The sequence below is a fragment of the Lepisosteus platostomus genome, chromosome 2 (genome assembly GCF_059453375.1).
Source record: "Lepisosteus platostomus isolate fLepPlt1 chromosome 2, fLepPlt1.hap1, whole genome shotgun sequence".
Lineage (NCBI taxonomy): Eukaryota > Metazoa > Chordata > Actinopteri > Semionotiformes > Lepisosteidae > Lepisosteus > Lepisosteus platostomus.
In genome coordinates this window covers 56952093-56974996 of record NC_142612.1, presented here as the reverse complement: position 1 = coordinate 56974996, position 22904 = coordinate 56952093, and the positions used below count along the sequence as shown (strand labels likewise).

At 38.1% G+C, this 22904-nt stretch overlaps 1 protein-coding gene across 1 annotated transcript in view; it reads left to right on the top strand.

The window, feature by feature from the left end:
- Positions 1-21689, top strand: part of LOC148676590 (polyprenol dehydrogenase) — a 76708-nt gene extending 55019 nt beyond the window's left edge. The window contains exons 7-8 of the mRNA XM_088644136.1: positions 4128-4335; positions 18625-21689. Of these exons, the coding sequence (XP_088500262.1) occupies positions 4128-4335; positions 18625-18852 (436 nt within the window). The 3' untranslated portion in view covers positions 18853-21689. The remainder of the gene's footprint in view (positions 1-4127; positions 4336-18624) is intronic.
- Positions 21690-22904: the final 1215 nt, after the last annotated feature.

The window sequence follows — 22904 nt, the reverse complement described above, 5'->3', positions numbered from 1 at the left end:
GTTTCCTTATTTACTGTACAATTTGCTTCTTATTTTATGGTCGATTTTATATCTAACTACACATTTCTGAAGTACACAAGCCGGGAGATCACTGCCGTGCCATTTTACTAATTCTGGGATCTCAAAATTGGACATTGCCCAGTGAGCAAACTGTTCACTTGCATCCTTTGTTTTATTACAGTAGTTGTAGCTATGCCTTGGGATTCTGTGAGTAACAATTGTTTTCCTTTATCTTTGCTCTATTTATATTAGTTTATGTTATGCAAGCATATGAAAATTGTATGGAGAAGGGATAACAAGTCCATCGAGACTCTGAAAGTGCAGTATGTTGTATATATGACACACTTGCACATGATGCACAGATTTCCTTTTACTTTTTTAGCTGCAAGGCAAAATAAGACATGGGGAGAGCCAGAGGGCAAGTCAAAGATCACAAAAACAGGAAGGGCGGCAGTATCTCCGTCACCATCCAGTTTTCAAAGGCCTTGGCGTTAATATTTCCTTACATTTTAATAACTGCATCACAGTAATAATTTTGACAGTCAGCACACATTGTGTCCCAGGTCTCAAACTTGTCCGTGTTCTGAAAGCAACCTATAACACCTGTAGGACTGTAGACACCCACCCCGTCCTCTGAATGATGCTCAGGTGGAGAAATTAGTACAGTCGGTTGGCTCAAACTCGTGTCCTTTCCTATTAATGCAGCTCGGGGCTGCCCTCACCAAGTCTGCAGCAAAGATTAAAATGATGACATTTCTGGTTAATTTGAACAAATTAATAACTGCTTTTGCACATGTGAAACGTCGAGAGCCTGTGGTGAGCTGCGCTGGTGGATAGTCATGAGAAGTGGTGTGCCAAGGGCACTTCTGCTCTTCTAATTTAATAAAAATGTAAAAACCCCTTGTCAGGGGCTTTTCTTTCTTTTTTAGAGCTGAGTGGTGGAGAATTTCTTTTTATAAATGTTTTATTTTAGAGAACAAAACAAAAACATTTTACATATGAACAACCATTATTCAGCCTTACATCACAGGCACAAATTCCTGTTTGTTCCCCTAGTTTTTTGCAATTATATAACTTTTTAACAAAACTATACATTCCAAAGAAGGAAGATGTATACATTTATGAATATGAAAAGGGAGGAGACTATATAAATGTATCTTATTAAATTTCAGTTATTTTGTATCTCAACAAAATCTGACCTTAAAGGTTTTTTTTCTATTATATGTATTTCCTTATTAATTCAATCCAATCATTCATTGTTGGTAGATCTGTGAGAAGCCACTTTCTTGTTATAGCTTTCTTCCCTGCTGATATAAGGAGTCCAAAAAAATATTCATCAGTTCCCCTCCAATTAAAATCCAGTTTACCAAAATATAAAGCCTCAAAGGGTACATTCCTTTCAAATACAGTTTCCAGGGCCTCATGTAATTCGTTCCAGAAAAGCCTTATTTTAGGGCAATTCCAGAATATGCCAATGATTACCTTGGTTTCCACACGGTCTCCAACACTTAGAGTTTTCCTCAGTATGGTGCGCCTTCTGACTCGGAATAAGGAAAAATCGAACAATGTTTTTCCAGCAAAGGTGGAGAATTTCTAAGATAGGCAGGTGCTCTGGATAAAAATGATAGCGGGCCTTTTCAATGTGAGCTCTCTGCAATGAACCCTCTTCATATAGACCTCCGACTCTATTAGTTAAATCACCATCTTATGTATGCCAAAACGTGGCAACATCAATGTTGCATTTAAAATGATTCTACCAAATGTATTTTCAGATTGTTTATATTAATGACACTGGTAATGACTTCAGGATGGATGGATTGATCCTATTTTTCTTTGGATTCAAGCCTTGCTCTGTGTACCAGACAGCACAAGAGAATGAGTACAACATCCATGCATGCATCCTGTAAACTTGTAACATTTTGACTTCTGTGCAAGACTGGGCCTTGTATCTTTGCCAATTTCTGGCACCAATATTTTATTGATTAAGTGCTTGTGATCTAGTCAAAATATTTCATTTGTTGTTCACTCCTCCATCACTTTTGTTCAAAGGAAAAATAAATCTTCCTCTTAGGCCATCGAGACTACTGTTTTCTGAGACAATGGAGCATTCTGAGGAAATAAAATGAAGACAGCTTCAGAATGACTAGATATTGAGCACATTTTTTTTCTTTCCAATCCTTATAATGCATTTGGGAATATTTCTGTACATGAAACCTAACTTTTATATGCTGGTGTTCTGAACTTGTAAAAAGGTGTTAAACATATCAGCAAATCAGACAATTTAATTAGAGTTGTCAGCCCTTAAATTACTTGGTAATATCATCAGGAGGGCAATTATAACTAATTACATGCCACAGTAATATTTTGCTAATGACCTCTTTCATATCTGGGGAAGCAAACACCTGTTAGGAGAAGCGGGAGTTCCTCAGCGTGGCTCCCCCAGTGGCAGAGAGCGCATCAGCATTCTCTCAGCATTCACACTGCGGCCCATGAGCCCCGCACTGGTGCTGTCTGCTCGGCCGTGAAGGAAATTCAAATTCTGTTACCCTCTTACAGGAAAATGATGAGAACAAATGACCGCTACACACACAGGCTGTATGGTGAGCAGCCGCCTTATTGAAGCGATTAGAGACAGTTTCTGTCTTTGTCTGTGGCTGAGGTGGCATGAAGAACAGTAGGCGACAGATGAGTTGTGAGTGTTGCCGTCTCAAGAAGTGTGACATTAGTACAAAGTTGGCAATAGACTCTTCTTATATAAGACAGCATTCCTGCTTCCTCCCCATATCTTCCTGTGAGAACTGGGCTATTGCAGGCGAAACATGGTAAATAGTTGTTCACAAGGCAGTACGTCACAGTTGTCATCAGTATTCAGGCTGTATTTCTCAGAAATGTAAAATGTCCAAGGTTAAAATAAAATCTCTTGCCTTCCCCCTGAGCTTGCACCTACTCTGCACGCCCCTCTTCATTATGTTTGCCCGTGTTACATTTATGAATATCTAGTATTATCTAGTCAAGAGTCACTCAACAGTGGGAAAAAATCAAAATAAAACAGCACAAGCTAATAAAAAAACAAAACCTGAAAGCACAGAGTAAACCAAAAAAACATTTTTTGGGCAGTTTGCCATTAAAATCATGACTGTGAAAGCAGCACACTTCAATAAAAGATAAATAGCACATCAGTAACTGATCTGGTGTTCTTGTGTCTCATGAGAGAAATGGGTTCGAAGTACTAGGATGTAATTTTGAGAAGAAACTGCAGTTTGATAAATAATTTTTTTAAGTTACCAGATGTTAAATTTTCCTTGCTTATAAAATATCTCTCTACCTTATATGTGTTATGTGGTGGATTTTAAGCTGAAGCAATTTCCATTGGCCTAGTTTCTACCATTGAAGTATTTGACATTTTAGAGTAAGTGTACATAATTTGTAAAATGCAGCCTCATTTCAGGTCACATAAAAATTCAGCTTTACAATCTGTCATATTATATAGCAAATCTATCTTGTTAATTCCCCTGATTAATATTTTTTAATGGTGACCATCAATAAAAAAATAACATCTATTACCGCCTGATCGATCACGGAAGCTACAAAACACTTTAATAGAAGGTACAAATGATGCTTTGACAAGATTCTTAATTGAGACTGACTGTATCAAAAGACATTACAGATACATACTGTAAGTATTCATAATAAAGCAGAACATCTTGCATGTCAGGAGTCCTAGCTTGTGTTAGGGATAGTAGAATGATTAGAAATGGAGATAGGGTGGAAGTGCATTTAAAACCAGGAACAGGAGGCACGTATTTACCTAGAGAGTTCTGGGAATCAATAACAAGCTGCCCAACCATGTCCTTAAAGTCAGTGCCCTGATTTCTCAAAAAAAAGTCTGGATAAGATCCCCCTATCGGGACAGGGGGAGCACTTCTTTGCACAAAGGGTGGTGGGAGTGTGGAACAAGCTGCCCAGCCATGTTGCTTAAGTCAATACCCTGGCTTCTTTCAAGAAGGGCCTGGCTGTGATTCTTAAATTAATTAACAACTGAGCACCTTATGGGCCTGTAACCACTGTAATTGCTCTTATGTTCTTTATTACGTATATAACGTCTTCCCTTTTTGCTTCCATTTCAGATCCTGCTACTCCTCTCATGGGGCCTACGCCCAGAGCAAGCTTGCCCTTGTCCTGTTCAGCTATTACCTGCAGCAGACTCTCACTGCAGAGGGGAGCCATGTGACAGCCAACGTCGTGGACCCTGGAGTGGTCAACACGGACTTGTACCAGAACCTCAGCTGGCCCGCTCATCTCTGCAAGCAGCTCATGAGCAGACTGCTATTTAAGGTAACGCACAATCTATTCTTTCATTTCAGCATTCCTTTCTTTATTTTTCAAGCAATTTAGTACGTTCTCCTCCGCCGTACTTGTTCCCTGACCATTTCCTTTAACATCCTTCCCCATGTGCTTGTAAAACTCAGGGATAAACCCCAAATAAAAAATCACAACATTGATAACCTTGTGCTGCCCGCTTGGGATCGAAATGTGATTAAACTGTGACCTTTACCATAAAATTCAAAATTTTACACATCCATTTTCCATTGCAGGGATTCATTTAAGAGAAATGAAACCTACCTGTTCCTACCTGATTTTAAACACATTGAAGCAATGTCTTTAAAGTGTCTGTATTTTGCTTGTGGTGTTGAGAATTTGTGTTGCGTGGTAAGGAGCAAAGAGCACAGTTCATACAGAACAAGTATCTTAAAAAGCTAAAGGAGCTTTAAACTCTAGGAGTCCAGACACAAAAGATGAGGGAGTTTAGTAATCCTCACACTTCTCTATTGTGAATAAAACAGCTAATATACTGTATATATAATGTGATTTGCAGTAATAACAGATTGCACAAATACCACTCCAGTGTGTAAAAGTTCATTAAACAAAAGAAAATACCATGGTTCAGTATTTGAAAGTATTTTTCAGTCAAACTTTCTAATATCCAGAAAAAGAAAAGATTAACTTTTGTTAAGGCCATTCATGTTCATTCATTTATCATTATATTTCTTCTACCCAAACTAAATTTTTGATGAAGGAATGATTTTAGAAATACCTAGGAAATAATTCCTGGTTATAGATCATGTCAAGAGTTTGCAATACAAAAGTATATGACCATGCAAAAAATTCTGTAATTGCTATTGTCGTGGTAGTATTGTGAATGCAATTTCAGCCACCATTTTGGTTCCCCAGCCTATCAATGGATAAGGGGGTTTTCTGTTATTGCTGAATTCTTCATTCATTAGCTTTTCAGACTTGCTCCTATGTTATAATCGGATAGATTTCACAAATCATTTAAAAAATCATTATCTTAATTGTTACTTGGTAATATAGAGATTTGCTTCCTTTGACTGTTGGAATAATTATATGATGTTTTGTTCCAAGCTCATTGGAGTAGCCAGATTTCCAAAATAGTTTGACCTCCAAAAATTGCTTTCTTCCTCTGCAGTCATCTGTCTGACAAAGTATGGCACATTGTCACTAATCATGTCTCCATTTAATGGCATGATATTCAAAAAGTGCTCTACATCATTATTGCAGTGTGTGGTATTTATTTTTTATGCACCAATTTTTATTAACATCCCTTTGGTACACCTACACCATTTGTGTGAGCGATCATCCACACACGACCTTGAGCTCCAGACTCTTCATCTTTACGGTGTGGGCATTCATTAAGAGCTTGTTCCTTATGCCCTTCCAAGACTGTGACCAGATTTGAGAATAGTTGCTGAATAGTTTGCATCTGAATGTTGGAGTCCTCAGTTAGTGCAGCGACCTGGAAGTTCACTGAGTTCATCTTACAGGGTGTCTTATGCTGTGCTTCAGCAGAGCAGTTGCCCTTAGCCCATTCAGAATAGCTAAATTCTTCCAACTTAAGAACATAAAAACGATTACAAACAGGAGGCCATTAAGCACATGCACCCTGTTTGGAAGTTAGTAGTTAATGGATTCTAGGATCTCATCCAGCTGTGGCTTGACAGAAACCAGGTTATCTTCTTCAACAGCATGGCTGGGTAGCTTGTTCCAGCCTCCTTCTTCTTTACCGTGGAAACAGCAGCAGTTGCCCACTTTCTAGGAAGGATGACAAAATCTAAAAAAAATTAAACAAAGGAGTTTCAAAACTAAAGAAAATTCTGGGCTCCCATTTCAGCTGCAAACCAAGAGATCGGTCTTAGAAAAAAGCATATTCTCTTGTGGATGTAAATTAAAGTAGTTGTTTTTACTTCTTACAACCTTTAAAATTAATAGTGGCTTATTCACAACTATCCCTTTTAAGCTTTTTAGTGTGTATGTCTGAATGTCTCAATTAGAGAGTTAGAAGACGACAAGTATTACATCAAACATTTTAAGAACAAAATACTCTAGAGAGCGAAATACCCTTAAAAAATTGACCTTCATTGTCATTGAAAGACTCATTGTATGTTTTCATACTTCCAGAACTCAGTGTAGTTGATGGGGAGCATCAAACAAAGAAGACTGTACCACTGTGCATAAATAAATCTGTCCTCTTATTGTTATATAAAACAGTTGGTTGAACTATTGCTTTGAAAGAAAATCAAGCACTTTAGGAGTTGATAAAAAGTGCTTCTCAACACTTTGGCTCTTCAGTTTCTTGGGAAACGACTTCAAACAATGGGCACATCAAACAGACAAGCTTCAGTCTACTTTCATCTCGGTTATAGGGAATAGAACTGTGTTTCATGGCTGCACATTTTACTTCATCAAAGCCATATTAAAAAAGCAAAAAAGAATACCAACACTAAAAAAAAAACAGTCCATATATTTCTAAACTGTAAATAAAAAAACATGAAAGAGAAATCTGATGATGTTTGGTTTAGTGCCCAGCCATGCTGTCGAACCCTGTACCCTGACTTCATTCAAAAAATGACACCATAAACAATTACGTGCAAAAGGTTGAAGACTGACCTTTGCAAATCTCTGGTACCCTGGGTGCATTTGAGATTGAACTGCGATGAATCAATTACCATAATCCAGCGGTTCTCAAACTTTTTGGACCAAGTACCACCCCTGATCAAACCAAAGCATCCAGGTACCACCTACAAGTCATGTTCTTATAGGAATCACAGACAATCTCAATGACCAACATGAGCGCGCACGCACACACACTCACACACGCATATAATAAAAATAGCACTGAGCACTTACCATTTCAGTGAGAGGGGTGAGCCTGTTTAGTTTAGCAAAACTTTACAATGTCAGGGATGAGGGCAGTGAGCTTCAAACACAGATCTGGCTCAGCATCCATTTTGTTGTGGTACTTTGTCTTGATTTGCAGTGAGAGCAAAGAAGCCTGTCTCACAAAGGTACTGTAGGTAGTAGAAAAAAGGCATCAAAAACTGCACTACATTTAATGAGAGGACTGAGTATTCACTCTGTCTTTGGATCCAGAAATCCAACAGTGACTGTCGTTTCAATTCTGACATCAAAGTCGTATCAGATAATAACTCGAGCGACTTCTTTTGCTCAGCCCAGGTCAGATCCTTGGGTATTCCTATGACATCAACAGTAAAGGGGTTCCTGATCCACTCTGGTGTGGCCTCAACTGGAAAATACTCTGAGAACTGTTCTTCTAATGACAAGAGGTGCACTGCAATCACATCATGAACAGCAGCATCAAGTGCCACACCATACGTGTGCAGATAGTTCTCCAAAGTTGGGAAAGCACTTGCGTTGATTTTATTAACAAAAAGCTGCAGCTTTTTTTTCATAGCAGTGAAAGTGCCAAGGGAGATTGCTGGTCATGCCAAAACATCTGTACCTCGGAGTGCAGTTCAAAGAGCCTTGTGAGCACTTTGCCCATTGATAACATCTCACTTCATTATGTAGCAAAAGCTGCACATGTTCACTGCCCATTTCCTTACAAAGCACACTGAACAGACGTGAATTCATTGGCCAAGCCTTGATACAATTCACAACTTCGACAGCAACGGAATTTAATTCCTCAGGCATTTTCTTGACTGCCAAGGCCTCACGGTTGATGCTGCAGTGCGTCCATTTCATATCTGGAGCATCCTCTCTAACTCATGCAACTACACCGCTGTGTCGGCCTGTCATCGCTCTAGCACCTCCAGCATCGCTTTGTACAAACTCTGACACATTTTTTCGGTCAATGTCATTCAGATTCATTCAGAAGCTGAAATATGTGCTATCCTGTAGCTCTACTTGGTAGCGGCTTACAGAACAGAAGGTCCTCATGGGACATGCCCTCAAACTCATATCTAACGTAAACGAGCAAATTGGCCAAATGAACGACATCTACAGACTCATCTAATTGCAGTGAAAAGCATCTGTGCTCATCTTAACGCGCTCTATCATTTTACTTTTGACATCATCTGCCATATCAATAATTCGACAAGTGACTGTCATTTGAAAGGGGCAGCGGGTCGAGCTGTTTAGCAGCTTTTTCTCCACGCATAATACGTGTCAGCTCTTTTGCCAACAGTAAACAAAAGATCTTCGCCAATAGTGTGGGGCTTACCTGCTTTAGCAATCTGCAAGTTTGCATTTTTCCCCGTTTCCCCCTAAAAGACAGTCAGGAGTCCATCTCAGAAGTTAACAGAAATTTTTATTCTATGCACATGGGAGTGAAACACGCTCAGTGTATTTTTCTCAAATTAACCTAAAATAGTCCTTAAATATGTTTCTGTTATCTATCACGTCTTAGCTAAGTACATAGGCTGTGTATTTGACACATAAACTTATTTTATTAAAATAGAAAATATGAAAACCCATCTAAATTTTTCAGTGCACACAACACATTTCCAGGGTCAACTGGCACACCACCTGGGGTCCCTCTTGAATCTGACAAATCTGACTAAATAAATAAATTGAATAAAATGAAATAAGCAAACACTGATCTTCTACAGCTTGAACAATGGAAAGATGACAGTGTAAGACTACAGAAAAGATTGCTTGAGTCACTGTCAGTACATGCATCTTTGAATTTGAACCAACAGTTAATTTTTGATAATTTTTGAAAAAAGGCTGTATTCATTTCTTATTTTTTTAAAAGAACATCAAGGTCATTAACAGAAACCAGTTTTTAATCGCAGGCAAATATGGAAGTGCAATGCAAAGAAAACCAGGAAAAAAGAATGTTTTCACCCAGCTCGTACTGCTCCGGAGGGGAAAAACAGAACGTAGGAAAGATCAAGATTAAAACTCTGGAAAGGCATGTTAGTTTCCTGGTATATTGCCCCTTGGATGTTCCACTAGCTGGCTCTTGTAAACGAATCCCTGATACCTAATCAATCCACTGCTTCCTCAGAGAAGGGAAACATCAACACGAATTTCATCATTTCAATCTGAGTTCCCTGCCAGCTGCGGCCACATCACAGACATCAGGTGCAGCAGGGCCCCTGGGACTAATGCAGTGAACAATTTCAGACATTTCTAAAATAAAAAAGGCAATTCCTTGTGTTTCATAAATGCATGATGGCCTCAAATCACAATATTTCATTGCAAATGCACAGCAAAAGATGACCGGTCTCACTGAGACAGCTTTGTCAAAACTAAACTCTGAATGTTGGAGGTCACATTGTATATTCTAACATGCACAGAAAAAGAAAAGAAAAAGAAATACTTCCCCTAACTCTTGTTTTAACATCATTACATCATTTCTCAGGTAAGAACTTCAAATGCAAGGCTGTTGTGTGTTACAACCTGGACTTAGTAGTAAATGGCATTTCGCGGGGTTAAGTCAAGCAGAGTAATGACCGTGACGAACTTGAAGCCTCTCCTTAGGGCTAAGGGCCAAAGAGACCAACTGTCATGATTTTGATTCTCCTCCCCATTTGTGTTCCAGTTTTTCATGAAGGTGTGTGTTTAGCCATACTGTATGCTTGGGTTTCACCCACAGGCTAAACAAGCTGAATCTTTTTAACCATTTTAGAATAGAGAAGACTACAAAGGGACCTGATTCAAAATTTCCAAAATCCTCAAAGGAAAATATATAGAGTCAACCTCCTGGGCTTCTTCAGAACCAACAGTGAAACAGGAACCTGAGGACACAAGTGGAAACTACAGGGACATGCAGTTGAAACTGAGAACAGGAGGCTTTTTTAAACTGGAATTAAAACGGGGTAATAGGAGCCTGGGACAAGCTGTCCAGGCATGCTGTTAAATCTGATAACCTGACGCCTGTCACAAAATGGCTGGATGAGATCTTGGGATTACTTACGGTACTCACAAAGAACCAGGCACACTTACTAGCTACCAAATGATCTGGATGATTCTCCTCTGCTTTCTCACCTTTCTTATGTTCTTTTACAACACAGATGTTTTGCTTATAGAAATATTTAATATTTATTAATTGGTCATTATTAATGTTGATGTGTTGTGGAACACTAGTTGAACTTTACTTGAAAAACGACCCATGTTTGAGCAGAACAAATTCTTGGAATACACATTTGCAGGTTATTTTACTCTTTTTTTTACGGTGTGAACTGAGGCATGGAATTGCAAAAAAAATCAATCCATTTCAGTACTGGCATCATGTGCCAATTATGAGGTGGAGCCAGTTCTTCTCAATATGTTTCCACTGCTGCGTGTCTGGACCAGGGAGGCCTTTGGTCTGGAGAATTCACTCATTGCTGGTATAGTAGGAGGCTTGGTATGGCATATTTGAGCAAGTTGAGAATATCCTAAATTAATGAGCAACACGTTATGAGCAAAGCAAATAGAATAACTTGTTTGACATGCAGGGTATTTTGGGTAAAATCTGTGTTGCTGGGCGTACAAACCTGGTAACAGAAGGACTGTAGAGGAGAAGTTTTTTTGTCTCCAGTGCTTTTACATTGCTCCCTGTGGCTCTGGTCTAGGCTCATAGTGAGCTCTCTAATGATATTCTCATGTAATTAAATGAGGGGTATGAAAGGTTGTGTGTGTGGCAGTACACAGCTCCCAGTGAAAGCATCTGACTCCATGGAGACAGCTGTGCCTGACCTAAACCAGCTGTCCTGGTAGCACTCCAGTGCAGAGTACCTGAACAGCCTGCCAATTAGTCTTGGCTTGAAACTGACATGTCAGCTCAGATCACGGCTCCACCGAGGACACTCATCCCAGCATGGTGAATCAGAAGAAAATTAAAAGAATTGCCAGGATCTTATGAAAATAAAGAACAGGAAAGGTTGACATAGCTGTGCATTGCATTTTACAAATATTTGTGTGTTTGTGCATTGCATATTAACTCATTTCAGCATGTTTTCACTGACATATTTTCCAAATGTTGGTTTATTGTCTCAAGTGGAATCTCAGCATTTTCATGGACCATTTAGTTTTATTTCACCGTTGACTGGTTGTGTGAGAGTGCTGAAGATCAACGACTAACAAAGAAAAATACATCTCAATCTTATTAAATACACTCTGCTATACAGTAGGTCTGAATGTACTTTTAAGCAAAGATAAAGGTTTTATTGTTTTTCACTAAATATAGTTTTAACAAAATGTTACTATTGAAAAAAGAAAAATGGTAAAAATGTCTTGAAAATACAGCTAAATGCAGTAAGACTGAAGGAGGTAAATTGGCCTGTGAACAACAAAATCACAAGCCTTCAATGTGCCTGCAGATTTCCTGTGAATCTGATTTAAAAGATTAAAAAGAATTATGAGCATAACTATTTCTTGTCCCTGGGCTATAAATAAAACACAGCATTTATGTGCATGAATTGTTTAATCCACAAATATGTGCTGCAAAAAAATCTTGCTGTTCTCTCAAATATTTTTTTTCCATTTTCATTTAATCAAGCCTTTATTACACATTTTAGGTTATTATTACTTTTAATAGTTGTTCCTTTTTTCCCCAATTTTTTAATTATGTATCATATTAATTAGTTCTGTGACAATTAAAAGAGCAGAGCAGGCTTCAGGAAAGAATACATGGATTTATTTTTCTCTGTTGAAAGCTGGATTTGCAATTAAAATTTCTTTTGATGTCTGTTGCATGACTTGCACATATACGCCTCAAGCGCACATTAATGTTTCAAAAGATACAATACAAACCAGCATTGTGTTATTATTTAGGGCAATGGCTCTGACAAATGACCTTTTACGGGGGGGGATTTTGCCCAACAACCAGAAATGCGCCATTAATCACATCTGTGCTCAGTCCAGAAGCAATGAAGACCATGATAGTCTATAATAACTGAAGAAATAGTAGAAAAAAATGTCACCATAACCTTCAAAGAACCTTATTAAGAGATATCCAGTAAGGGCTTTAAAACATTCATACTACCTGTATGTTTTGTTGGTAACAGATCTTGACAGTCATTGCTGAGAATAATGAAATGTGTGGATTTCTTTCTTGAGATCTACATCTTTAGTTTTTTCTGTGGAATGATGTTTTGTTGACATACCTGTTATCATACCTGGGAACACTTTTGTCCTGTATTCTGGAATACATTTAATCCAAATGTTGTCCCGATCTTAAATGCAGCCTGTGCACTCAGTACTTGGTATCAGGGTTTCATTAGGTTGAAGGATGAGAAATGGCTGACAAGGAAATCCACAATCCAGTATTAGATTTGGAGTTTGCTGTGATATAGGCTTGGTTTAATTCAGTTTTATTTTTGCTCTCCTCTAAAATAAAATCAAATGACCTAAACATACTGGATGTGTACATTTAACTGGAAATGAACAGGTGGCCATATGGTTTCAACCCAGTTTCAATTCCTGATTAATTCAGTGTTTTAACACTGTACTGTGTATGAGTGCTTTCATGTATGTTTAAAAACAGTACTAGCATTAATTGTGCTCTAGTGATCTCAGAATTTGAAATCATTAGCAGATTCCTGCAAAGAGAATTACTTAGCAAAAACCAAATGTACATCATATAATGAGGAACTAGATATGGGTCATGCAGGCATTTTCTTTCCTTGCTTTGTGATGTATCTTTTAGTTTGGCGCACAACACAGTTCTAACTCCTAATACTTATTGCTACACTTGTCTCGTAGCCATGTGTAAGCTTTCACTTCAAATACTGCCCTAACAGAATTGGACTAATTCAATCTAATTGAATGTTAGCTGCCATGCCAGATTTGGCTTTCTGTGCCAAATGGCTGCTTCATTTTTTTTTAAGTGAAATTCCCTGATTTGTTTTCCAAGGAATATTTTCATAACCTCCCCAAAGAGCAATGTTTGAAGTTGGTGAGTTAAATCAGTTGTGTAGAAAGTGTGTGTACTTTTGTGGCAAAGTAGCCAAGTTAAATTGCAGCGTATGTGCATAGGCCAGTGTATTCACAGTTGTGTACACTACTTATTATACAAGCATTTTCTCAGCATGTCAGCATGCCCAGTAAAATGGTTGAATATATACTGTGCTGACTGCATTATATCTGTATATTTTCATTTTGCCATCGGTACATTATCCTCAGGATGAGTTACATTTCAGAACCTTTTCAATTATCCTCTGGTTAATAAACTCATGCGCCGGGGGAACAGCTGAGAAAGTGCTGTGACTGGCAGGTAATCAGCTGGTATTCTCCACTCAAGAGACCAATGTCTCTCTGCGATTCTCTCCATTCGTTCTGCTGACATCCTCTTTACCTGCTACATCAGTTGGCATATTGCTAAGTTGAACCATCACACTCACTGAAATCTAGGAATAAAAATTGCCCTCGTCTTTTCATGTCTGTGAAGGCGAGAGAAGAGGAATAACCTATCTGACTTTCTATTTTACTATGCCCTACCTTTGCATCATTTGAGCCTGTTTGTCCCCCAACTCTTATAACAAGTTTGGGGGGAATTTATCCTCAAGGATATCAGAGAGTCACCTTTCCTGACCCCTTTCAAATGCAGACTCAAATCCTTCTTCTCCTTTATTTAATAAGTGTTTGTGTCTGCCCCTTGCATCCTCTACTGCATTCTAAACCCATTTTATCTCCTTGTCTTGTTAGCATTTTTCTTCTTACTGCATAGAACTAGGTGCTATTTACTGTAAAACAAAGATGATGATGATGATGATTATTATTGTTGCTGTTGCTGATGTTATGTGCTGTTATTGAGGTTTCTGTTGGAAGACATGGATTTCTGAAAGAGACAGAATGAAAACAGAAGCAGTATCCTTTTGTTTGGCATTTGTGTAATAAGAAAAGATAAAAAATCATGGTACATACAGGACCCCAGGAGTGTTACTACTCACCAAGAAATGTCCAATTTCAGAACACATTTTAGAAGGCTTAGTGCTATGGGAACAATGTGCACAACCTAAATGTGTTCTGACATTCTTTTTTACTATAATTACATAATACCATTATACCATAATGTTGTACACCTCATTTAGACAAATGAGGTAAAAAAGAAAAGGTAAAAAAGGTTTAAAAACTTAAAAGTAGTACTCCTTTATTTACACGGTGAAAACGATTCGAAAGCCGCCGCTCCACTTTGAGCTTCTAACTAGAGGTCTTCGAAAGTCCATCTCTAATAAGAACTCATCAGCTAAGCTTCAAAATATAAAAACACCTTTCCAGAAATAACTTTTGAAAACCTCTGGCTCTTCCCACATGTTCTTCAGTCCCAGATGGACGCGCCGTTCCCTTTCCCCCTCTCTTACAGACAGGTGTATAACAGAGGCTCTGCTCTCTTCTCACACAGCAGTGGGAGACCAGCGCTGGAAGTCTGTGCTTTCTGGTTTTCAAATTGTCAGGTCACAGAGGTCAATCCCTCAGCTTTCCCCATAGACTCTCCCCAGCACTGCCCACTTCTAACCCTCTGGTAAAGTCATCCTTGCCCCTAAAAAATTGAAAACTTGGACATCCACCAATCATAAATTGCAAGTCTTGTAAATTTATGAGGTGATTCTTCATTTTAAACAATGGAAACCTACCACGAACGTTTGATATGAGACTTATAAAATTTTAATCTCATTTGCAGTCTTGTCTATCGTTAAAGTGATAAGCTTTTTGTGCACAAACATTTGCAGGAGCGAATATTGATCATTATAGTAATATTGATTGTCATAAATTAAAAACAATTATTAATGACTGGTTTGTGTTGCTTGCATGCTAATTTAACATTCCTTGTTGTAGAGGACCACATGGTTGTGTGAAAACTTGTCCAGGAGCAACGTAATTTTGTGTAATATAATTTAAAAGTTATACTGTATTTACCTTGGGGTTTGTTTTTATGACCACACTACACTTGTTTTTGAAGAAATCTAACATAAGAATTCGATTTTGATTCCCCTAAACTGAACACTATTATGTTATTGTAAATAGCTATGTAAGAAGATGAATACTTTTCTCTTTGTAGTCATATTACAAAAGGAACCATTTGTTTCTTGCATTCCTGTTTCTTACCACATACAGTACTTAAGGAAAAATATACTGTATATAAACACAGAAAACAAGTTAATATTCCAAGCTGACTTTCCAACTGGTTGTATAAGCTATATTAGTTTGAATTAGGGGTGTGAGTGTAAGGCAATATGGCTTCATGTATTTCCACTATATTCTGTAGGACCCAGTGTCATTGGGCAAACATCTGTCACTGTGCATTTAGTAACTCTCCAAGGATTTTTAAAATTCTGGTTAAGTTTATTTTCCCCAAATATTCAAGAGACATGTTCCATTTACTAAATGTGAAGGACACACTTGGAAAAGCGTGTGTGTATTCTAGAATATATGAATAATCTATTGCGTAAATTTACTAGTTTCAGGTTTTGCTAGTTCCTTATTATATGCATCACAGACCAAATCATTTTGCTGATTTAAATAATCCTTTGACATCTGTTTGTCAATAAAATACTGAAAGACATAAAACATGTCATAAAATGCTTTTCCAGTGTCAGACATTTGCACTGTTCCCATGTAGTGTTGACTGAGCTATAAACTCGAATGTTTAGTTTAGATTTTTTTTAAATCCATAAAACCTTTCCAGTGATATTTAGAGGGCTTCATCTAAGAGCCCCCACACTGAATGTCCTTTCATGCTCAATTTGTGTCTTCATCTTCACTGTGGAGACGAGAAAGTTTAATTAGCTCTATAACAGCAGTTGTTCCCATTACGGCTGCATGTGTTTGGGGACATTGCTACTCTTTTTGTGTATGATTCAGGTGCCTAATTGAATGTCTGTATTTTTTGTGGAGTCTTCGATTATTTTTATGATTCATATTCCCAAGGTCGTTAAATGCTGGCTTGCTGTTGTGATAGAATGTATATTTTCATATTTTCATTTTCTTACTCCTGGGGGTATATTTAATGATTTTTTCCATAAGTATCATGAATCTGACAGGCTGAACTCAGCAATATGTATTTATTATTATAGGACTGGTAGTGCCTTAGACTCTTAGTCTTCTACTAATTTAATGTGCTGCCTTATCCTAAATACATATACCCAGCACCTTTGAATTTCATCTTGGCCTACCTTCTTCATTCTTAATGACTAAAAAATACTTCTGGATTTCAAAACATGGTAGAAGCCTAAAGTTGACATATCTCGTTAGAAGCACATCATGGGCTCTGAATATTGATAGATGCCTAGGGGCTGCTTATTCTATCACTTGACTTAAAATATTTGAGAATACAATAAATAAGAGCATACAATGTCTCTTACTGTTAATGATCCTACAAATAGCCCTTTTGATGTGAGTTTATCAATTGTATTTGCCTTATTCAAATGAAATCACTGAGAAACATGACCAAAGGCACTTTTATTCTAGTATCCTTAATAGTAGTTTTATTAGTAATTTTAATTTAAAAAATAAAATTATAATATTTATAAAAATTATCAGACTTTGAAGACACACATTGTAATTCCAGGTTAAACAAAATGTACTGCTTACCATATTACAAATACAGACTGGACATCTTATTTTAGTATAAAGCAAATACAAAAGACATGTGATGCAGATGAATAATGAATAAGTAAATTTTGTGTGAAGTTTAGCTTTGTTTTAACAAAAGGATGTACATAATGTGAGCTGCTCGAGGCTTTAAGATTGGAGCCAGTTCCTTCATTGATCAAGAATGATGGAAGAGAGGTTGTCTGAATGACTCCTCCAGAGGCAGCTGAAGCAGTTGTAATTTTTATTTCATGATACAAACATGCAGTAAGGTAGAGAAACTGCTTCAAGGCTAAGCAATTTTGTCCTGAATTCAAACAAAGCTGAAAACATCCCTTTTACTTTATCTTCAGGGGGTAGTCTTTTCTTTAAAACATGTAATAAGCAATATATTTTTCTTTCATATCCATATTTGTTTCATACCCAGTCAATTTGGAATTGCCAGTTGTTTAAGACTTGACTTTACAGCAATTTGAAGCAGCCTTGGGTTAAGTTGGGTCAAGAGTTCAGTCTTGAAGAGTAATATAATTTAAATGTTTAACAGTTGTTACTAAAGTGTAGGATATTTCTTTTCTAATTTAAGTTTGATACAAATGAAAACAAACTCAGTTTCGGTTAGCTTTTTATATGTACATGACTGGGATTTGCTGGGTCACCCAGTTGTGCTAAAAAATAACAGAGAAGCAAACAGCAGCCAGCACTCAGAAGGAAGCAAGAACCTACCTAAAATGAAAGAGAAATTAAGTGTCAAAAGACCTGAATGGAGCAGGGAATTTCCCTTTAATCCCTGATTTCCATCCTGTTCTTCACCACCTGAGCCTCAAAAATCAACATTACTTCCTTATTGGCAAATCAATAAGCAGCCATATCACCCTGCAACTCACAACTGGCAGCCCACTGAAGCTAAGCAGGTGTGAGCCTGGTCAGTACCTGGATGGGAGACCTCCTGGGAAAAACTAAGGTTGCTGCTGGAAGAGGTGTTAGTGGGGCCAACAGGGGGCGCTCACCCTGTGGTCCATGTGGGTCCTAATGCCCCAGTATAGTGATGGGGACACTATACTGTGAACAGGCGCCGTCCTTCGGATGAGATGTAAAACCGAGGTCCTGACTCTCTGTGGTCATTAAAAATCCCAGGTTTTCTCGAAAAGAGTAGGGGTGTAACCCCGGCGTCCTGGCCAAATTCCCCATTGGCCCTTACCAATCATGGCCTCCTAATAATCCCCATCTATGAATTGGTTTCATTACTCTGCTCTCCTCCCCACTGATAGCTGATGTGTGGTGAGCGTTCTGGCACACTACCGTCGCATCATCCAGGTGGATGCTGCATGTTGGTGGTGGTGGAGGGGAGTCCCCATTACCTGCGCTTTGAGTGGAGTGTCCAGAAAAGCGCTATATAAGTGTAAGCAATTATTATTAATTATTAAATCATCAATTTACAGACAGATTTACTGCCTGTAACCTGTCCTTGCTTGCAAGGACAGGTTCAGCTACCCTGTGACCCTAAATTGGATGAAGTGGTCAGAAATTGAATGAATGGGAAAATATGCTGCATATTCCGGATTTTGCCATATGAAATCAGGCTAAATGAACCTAAGCTTTATAATATTCTAGTATTATCTGTCAAATGACAGTTCTGAAGACAGCAACTCTGTTATGTGATTTAACCAACTCGGTGCTTCAGTGCGAAACAAACCCTGATCAATATCCCTGATCAGAATGGTGAAACAGATCCTGAAAGAAATCTGTTTTTCATTTTGCCGGTTTGTTTCTTGTGTGCCCTGACAGAGCCCGGAGCAGGGAGCATCTACATCCGTCTATGCGGCCGCCTCTCCAGAGCTGGAGGGGGTGGGGGGCTGTTACCTGTACAACGGGCAAAGGACGAAATCGGCAGACGCCTCCTACGACGAGGAGCTCCAGAGACGGCTGTGGAGGCTGAGCTGCAGCTATGTGGGGATTCAGGAGGAGGGCCAGTGCAGCCTGTCGAGCCGGCAGCTGACGTCAGAAGTTCTTTAGGTCGGCCTTCCTCCTGGTGTCGGTGCACAGCACCGAGATGTCTGCCTTCCTCAGCAGAAGAAACGCACTCACATTTACCACCATCAGTAGCCCAATAAACAGGAGCAGGCAGTGAAATGCGTAATAACTACATTCAAAAAGGCACGCAACATATCAACCTTTGTGAGTTGGAGGTAACGTACTGTAAATAAACACGTTCAGCGTAATTTCTTAAGCTGCTGCGATCTAGAGTCTTCTAAATATTGAATAATGAATTTTGCTGACTCTGCCGTAACATTGCACTGACACACATCAAAGAGCCCACCAGGAACAGCTGGGTGGTCAGACAGTATGTAGGATTTCATGGTAGTGTGTTTGCAGTATTTGGGTAGAGGCTTAAAGAGTAATGATTTTCCCTTCACTGTTAGGCTCTTGCCTTTTGACTTTTCCTTTGTTCTAAACTAAGTTACAGAACCAGATTTCTGTTACCCTTAAGCTATGAGAGACCATGCAATGAAAAACAACAGTTTAACTCTCTACAGTTAAAAGCAGAAAAGCAAGAAAGGACTGTCATGCTTCTTAAAACGTGATTCTTTTCTTTGTAGCACTGTGACCATGCAGTACGTAGATATGATCTTCCTCGCAGTGAGCTCCTGGGAAGCCCCTAGGTGTCTTGTTGACTCTTCTGCAAATCCTGTGATATACGAGATTTCATTAGTACCATGTGAGATTACAGTTATTACTGATATTTGTTAATCCATTATTAATGTGTTTGTAAAATCTTGTCTGCTCCTTCATAGGATCCCGTCATCTTGTTACGTCAGTCAGTTTTTAAAATTGCTTCAGGAATTTAAGAAACTATGTGGTTAACCTGTGTGTTAAGTTACTAGCACATTTTGTACTGCTGTCTCATTAAGATGCTGTCATGCTTTACATTTATACCTACAAAGCCTGAGTGTATAATAATAATAATTGTAACTCAGAAATGCTGCATGGATCACTTATTAAAAATATTTATACACTGAGCATCAAAAAGAACGTATCACTTGTGGAAGATCCCTAACTCTGCTCCAGTCCCTGAGGAAAATTAAAGGTCCAGGTGTTCCCAGGTTTTATTATAAAGACATGGCAAAATCTAAAACACAAACCAAAAGTCTTCCACATACTATATAAGGATTTAACAAAAACACAGTACTTTTGTATCAGCTTAACTCTTACTATTGTTGCATCTACACACTTCAGCTGAGCTTGGGAAAACACTTGTCTCTTTCCTGTGAGATACAGTACTACACCCTTATATACAAAACCAAACCCGTGTGAGAATTTCCATATTCCAAAATAATTATCGAAACAGTCTTGCAAAACAGATTAACCTCATTACACTGAGGTGAACTGTGTACAAAGCCATCTTTTGAGGTTGTTTTGGTGACCTCTAGTGTCACACCTACGGTCACTACAGACATTTCACGGGCCAACTTGCCACACATTTTTACACGTTTTTGAAAATAGTATACAATTGTTTTTCATTGTTGTTTTTTTGCTGTAATTTTGATTAATTTATCATCCACGACTGGCTCATGTTGCAGTTGAGTGAAGTCAGCTTTTCTATAAGCAATTAATCAGTTAAGGGGGTGATTTAGCCCATTGGATGCCAAGTTTGGCGAAAATCAAGAAAGAACCCTACAGAAAGCATCGTTTATGCCGTGCTTATGAAGAAAACATAACCTTTGTATTTTCCATATTTTCAATCAAGCGCTGTGTAACAACGATCTAAGGTTTAATGTTGACTGCCCTGATTTTGATGCAGACAAGCAGAACCATAGGTTGAATACACAGAGCAATCAATGGGGATCAGTATGATGTCCTGGACAGGAAGGCCTAGCTGCTAAAGAACACCACCTGTAGTGATTAAGGGTGACCTGACCACATTCAGTGCACTGTGCTGATTGAGTCCTGGTATCTCACTTTCCACCCTTCCTGTTGACTCATCCTGGCACAACACCACATCCTCATGCTGCTCCTGTAACTAAATGGAGTGAATGTGGATGTTGGGCTGAACCACCATTAAGCACCAGTGAGATGAGTTTGTGGCAGCTAGGGCTCAGACACCAGTGAACAGGTACTTGCTTGTCCAAACTCTATGAGAGGAATGGGACCGAAACCCACAAGATAGCATCTGGAACATGGTGCATATTATGCATCACAGATGGACAGCTTGATATGCTTCTGTCAGTGGCCATACACTCTATTAGTCTGTGAATTCCACAATAAGCCTCTTGATCCACACTGTTGTTGTCTAATGATAATCAGCGTAATACATTTCCTACACCATGCATGTTCAAATAAACTGCCTGTGAAACTGCTATAAAAAAGCTGTCTTTATGAATTAATTACAGTTATAAGTGATACGTTTCCTTTGATGCTCAGTATATAACAAATGTTCTGATTTGAACTTAAATAGGAAACTCAATTTAAATTATATGTTAAGAGTATCATTTTCTATCAAAGAGTTATATAAAACATGCTGTACAAAACAAACATAAGTTTAATAGCATTGCCACCTGCTTGTTTATGTCCTTGAACCAGGTGTTTCATTTATAGTGAGAAAGTGCTCCTTCATCTCCTGCATACGACAGTTTAGGTAGAAATTGCATTTGACATTTAAGCTCTTTCAGCAATACTAAAATACTACACTCAAACAACCAAACACCAGTAATGCGAGCTTTGATTCAACATCATGCTCTGTGCCTAAACAATGCAAAAGAAACTGAAAATGATGTCTTCACTTTTCAGTATTTTATTTTATAATTATTTCATATTGTGCTTTTGGAAGAATAAACGAATGGACTACAATGTTATTACTCTCCTGCTTTTAGTCTGGAATAAATGAGACTCATTGTATTACATGGGCTTTTCTGTAACATACATTTTTGGAACTTGTGTTTTGAGTAAAATAAAATCTCACAATATGTCAGCAGCAACTTTCTTTGATTCAGGACCCTTCCCAGAATTTGGCTGATCAATATTTTACCGAGAATGAAATTAAAGCAAATACTTGGGAAGATTTCAACTTTGAAATCAAGTCCAATGAAAATGCTAACACCAACACAAGGTGGCAGGATTATCTAAATAAACATTTAATTAAGAATAAACAAAAATTGGCATCAAAACAAAAACTGTGTGTGTTGTCAATACCCTAGCTACTGTGAAATGGAATAAATTTGTATGTAAATACAGTGCTTTCATTATGAATTATAAAATCGATCCCTGAATACTAAGTTACAGAATGAAATGAAATTGAATGTTTTCGGGTTGCAGTGATAGAAGTTTTCAAGCAAGAAAGAGTAGAGGTTGCTTGTGGCTGACATATTGACCTTGAGCTTCTTAATGATGATGTAGCTTCTTATAAAATTATGAAAGGACATCATGCAGAGAGTCTATCTAGTGTTCTTCTAAATCTAAGAAAAATGTCATAAGCCACATTAAACTAAATATTTAAGCTTCCATCTTTAACACCAAAGTAAATAACAGGGGGTGTATCACTACTCACACTTGATATATTTCATTGTATTTCATTTTTCAAAGTTATTCTGAAACATTAATTAAATGATTAACCAGTATGCTCCATAGCAAAACATGTAACTGGTAAAGAATACCAGTTGTGTTGTGTTTTACACAACCAAGAACCATACATCCATCCATAGGCAATTCCTGCTTTTCATGTCATTGTAATGTCATTTAAAAGAAGCACATCATATCTGAAATCTGCTGATAAAAACTGGGAAATTGTTTTGTCATGGAGTACTAGTTCTTGGTCAGGTGGGGACAGTGCTTCTGCCCTTGAGAAAGGTGCTTTTTCCTTTCTAGGCATGTGTAAGTGACATAATCTATACACATTTCATATCCATGGTGAAAGTGCAAGTATGTTTGTCATAAAGAACTGATACATGCCTTATGTACACTTTACACACAACGATACTGTTAAATTTTTCCTTTCATCTAATTATTTTCCAAATGACTGAATGTTTTCAGCAATGATCTAGTTTCTCAACTATTTCCGATGGATTATCAAC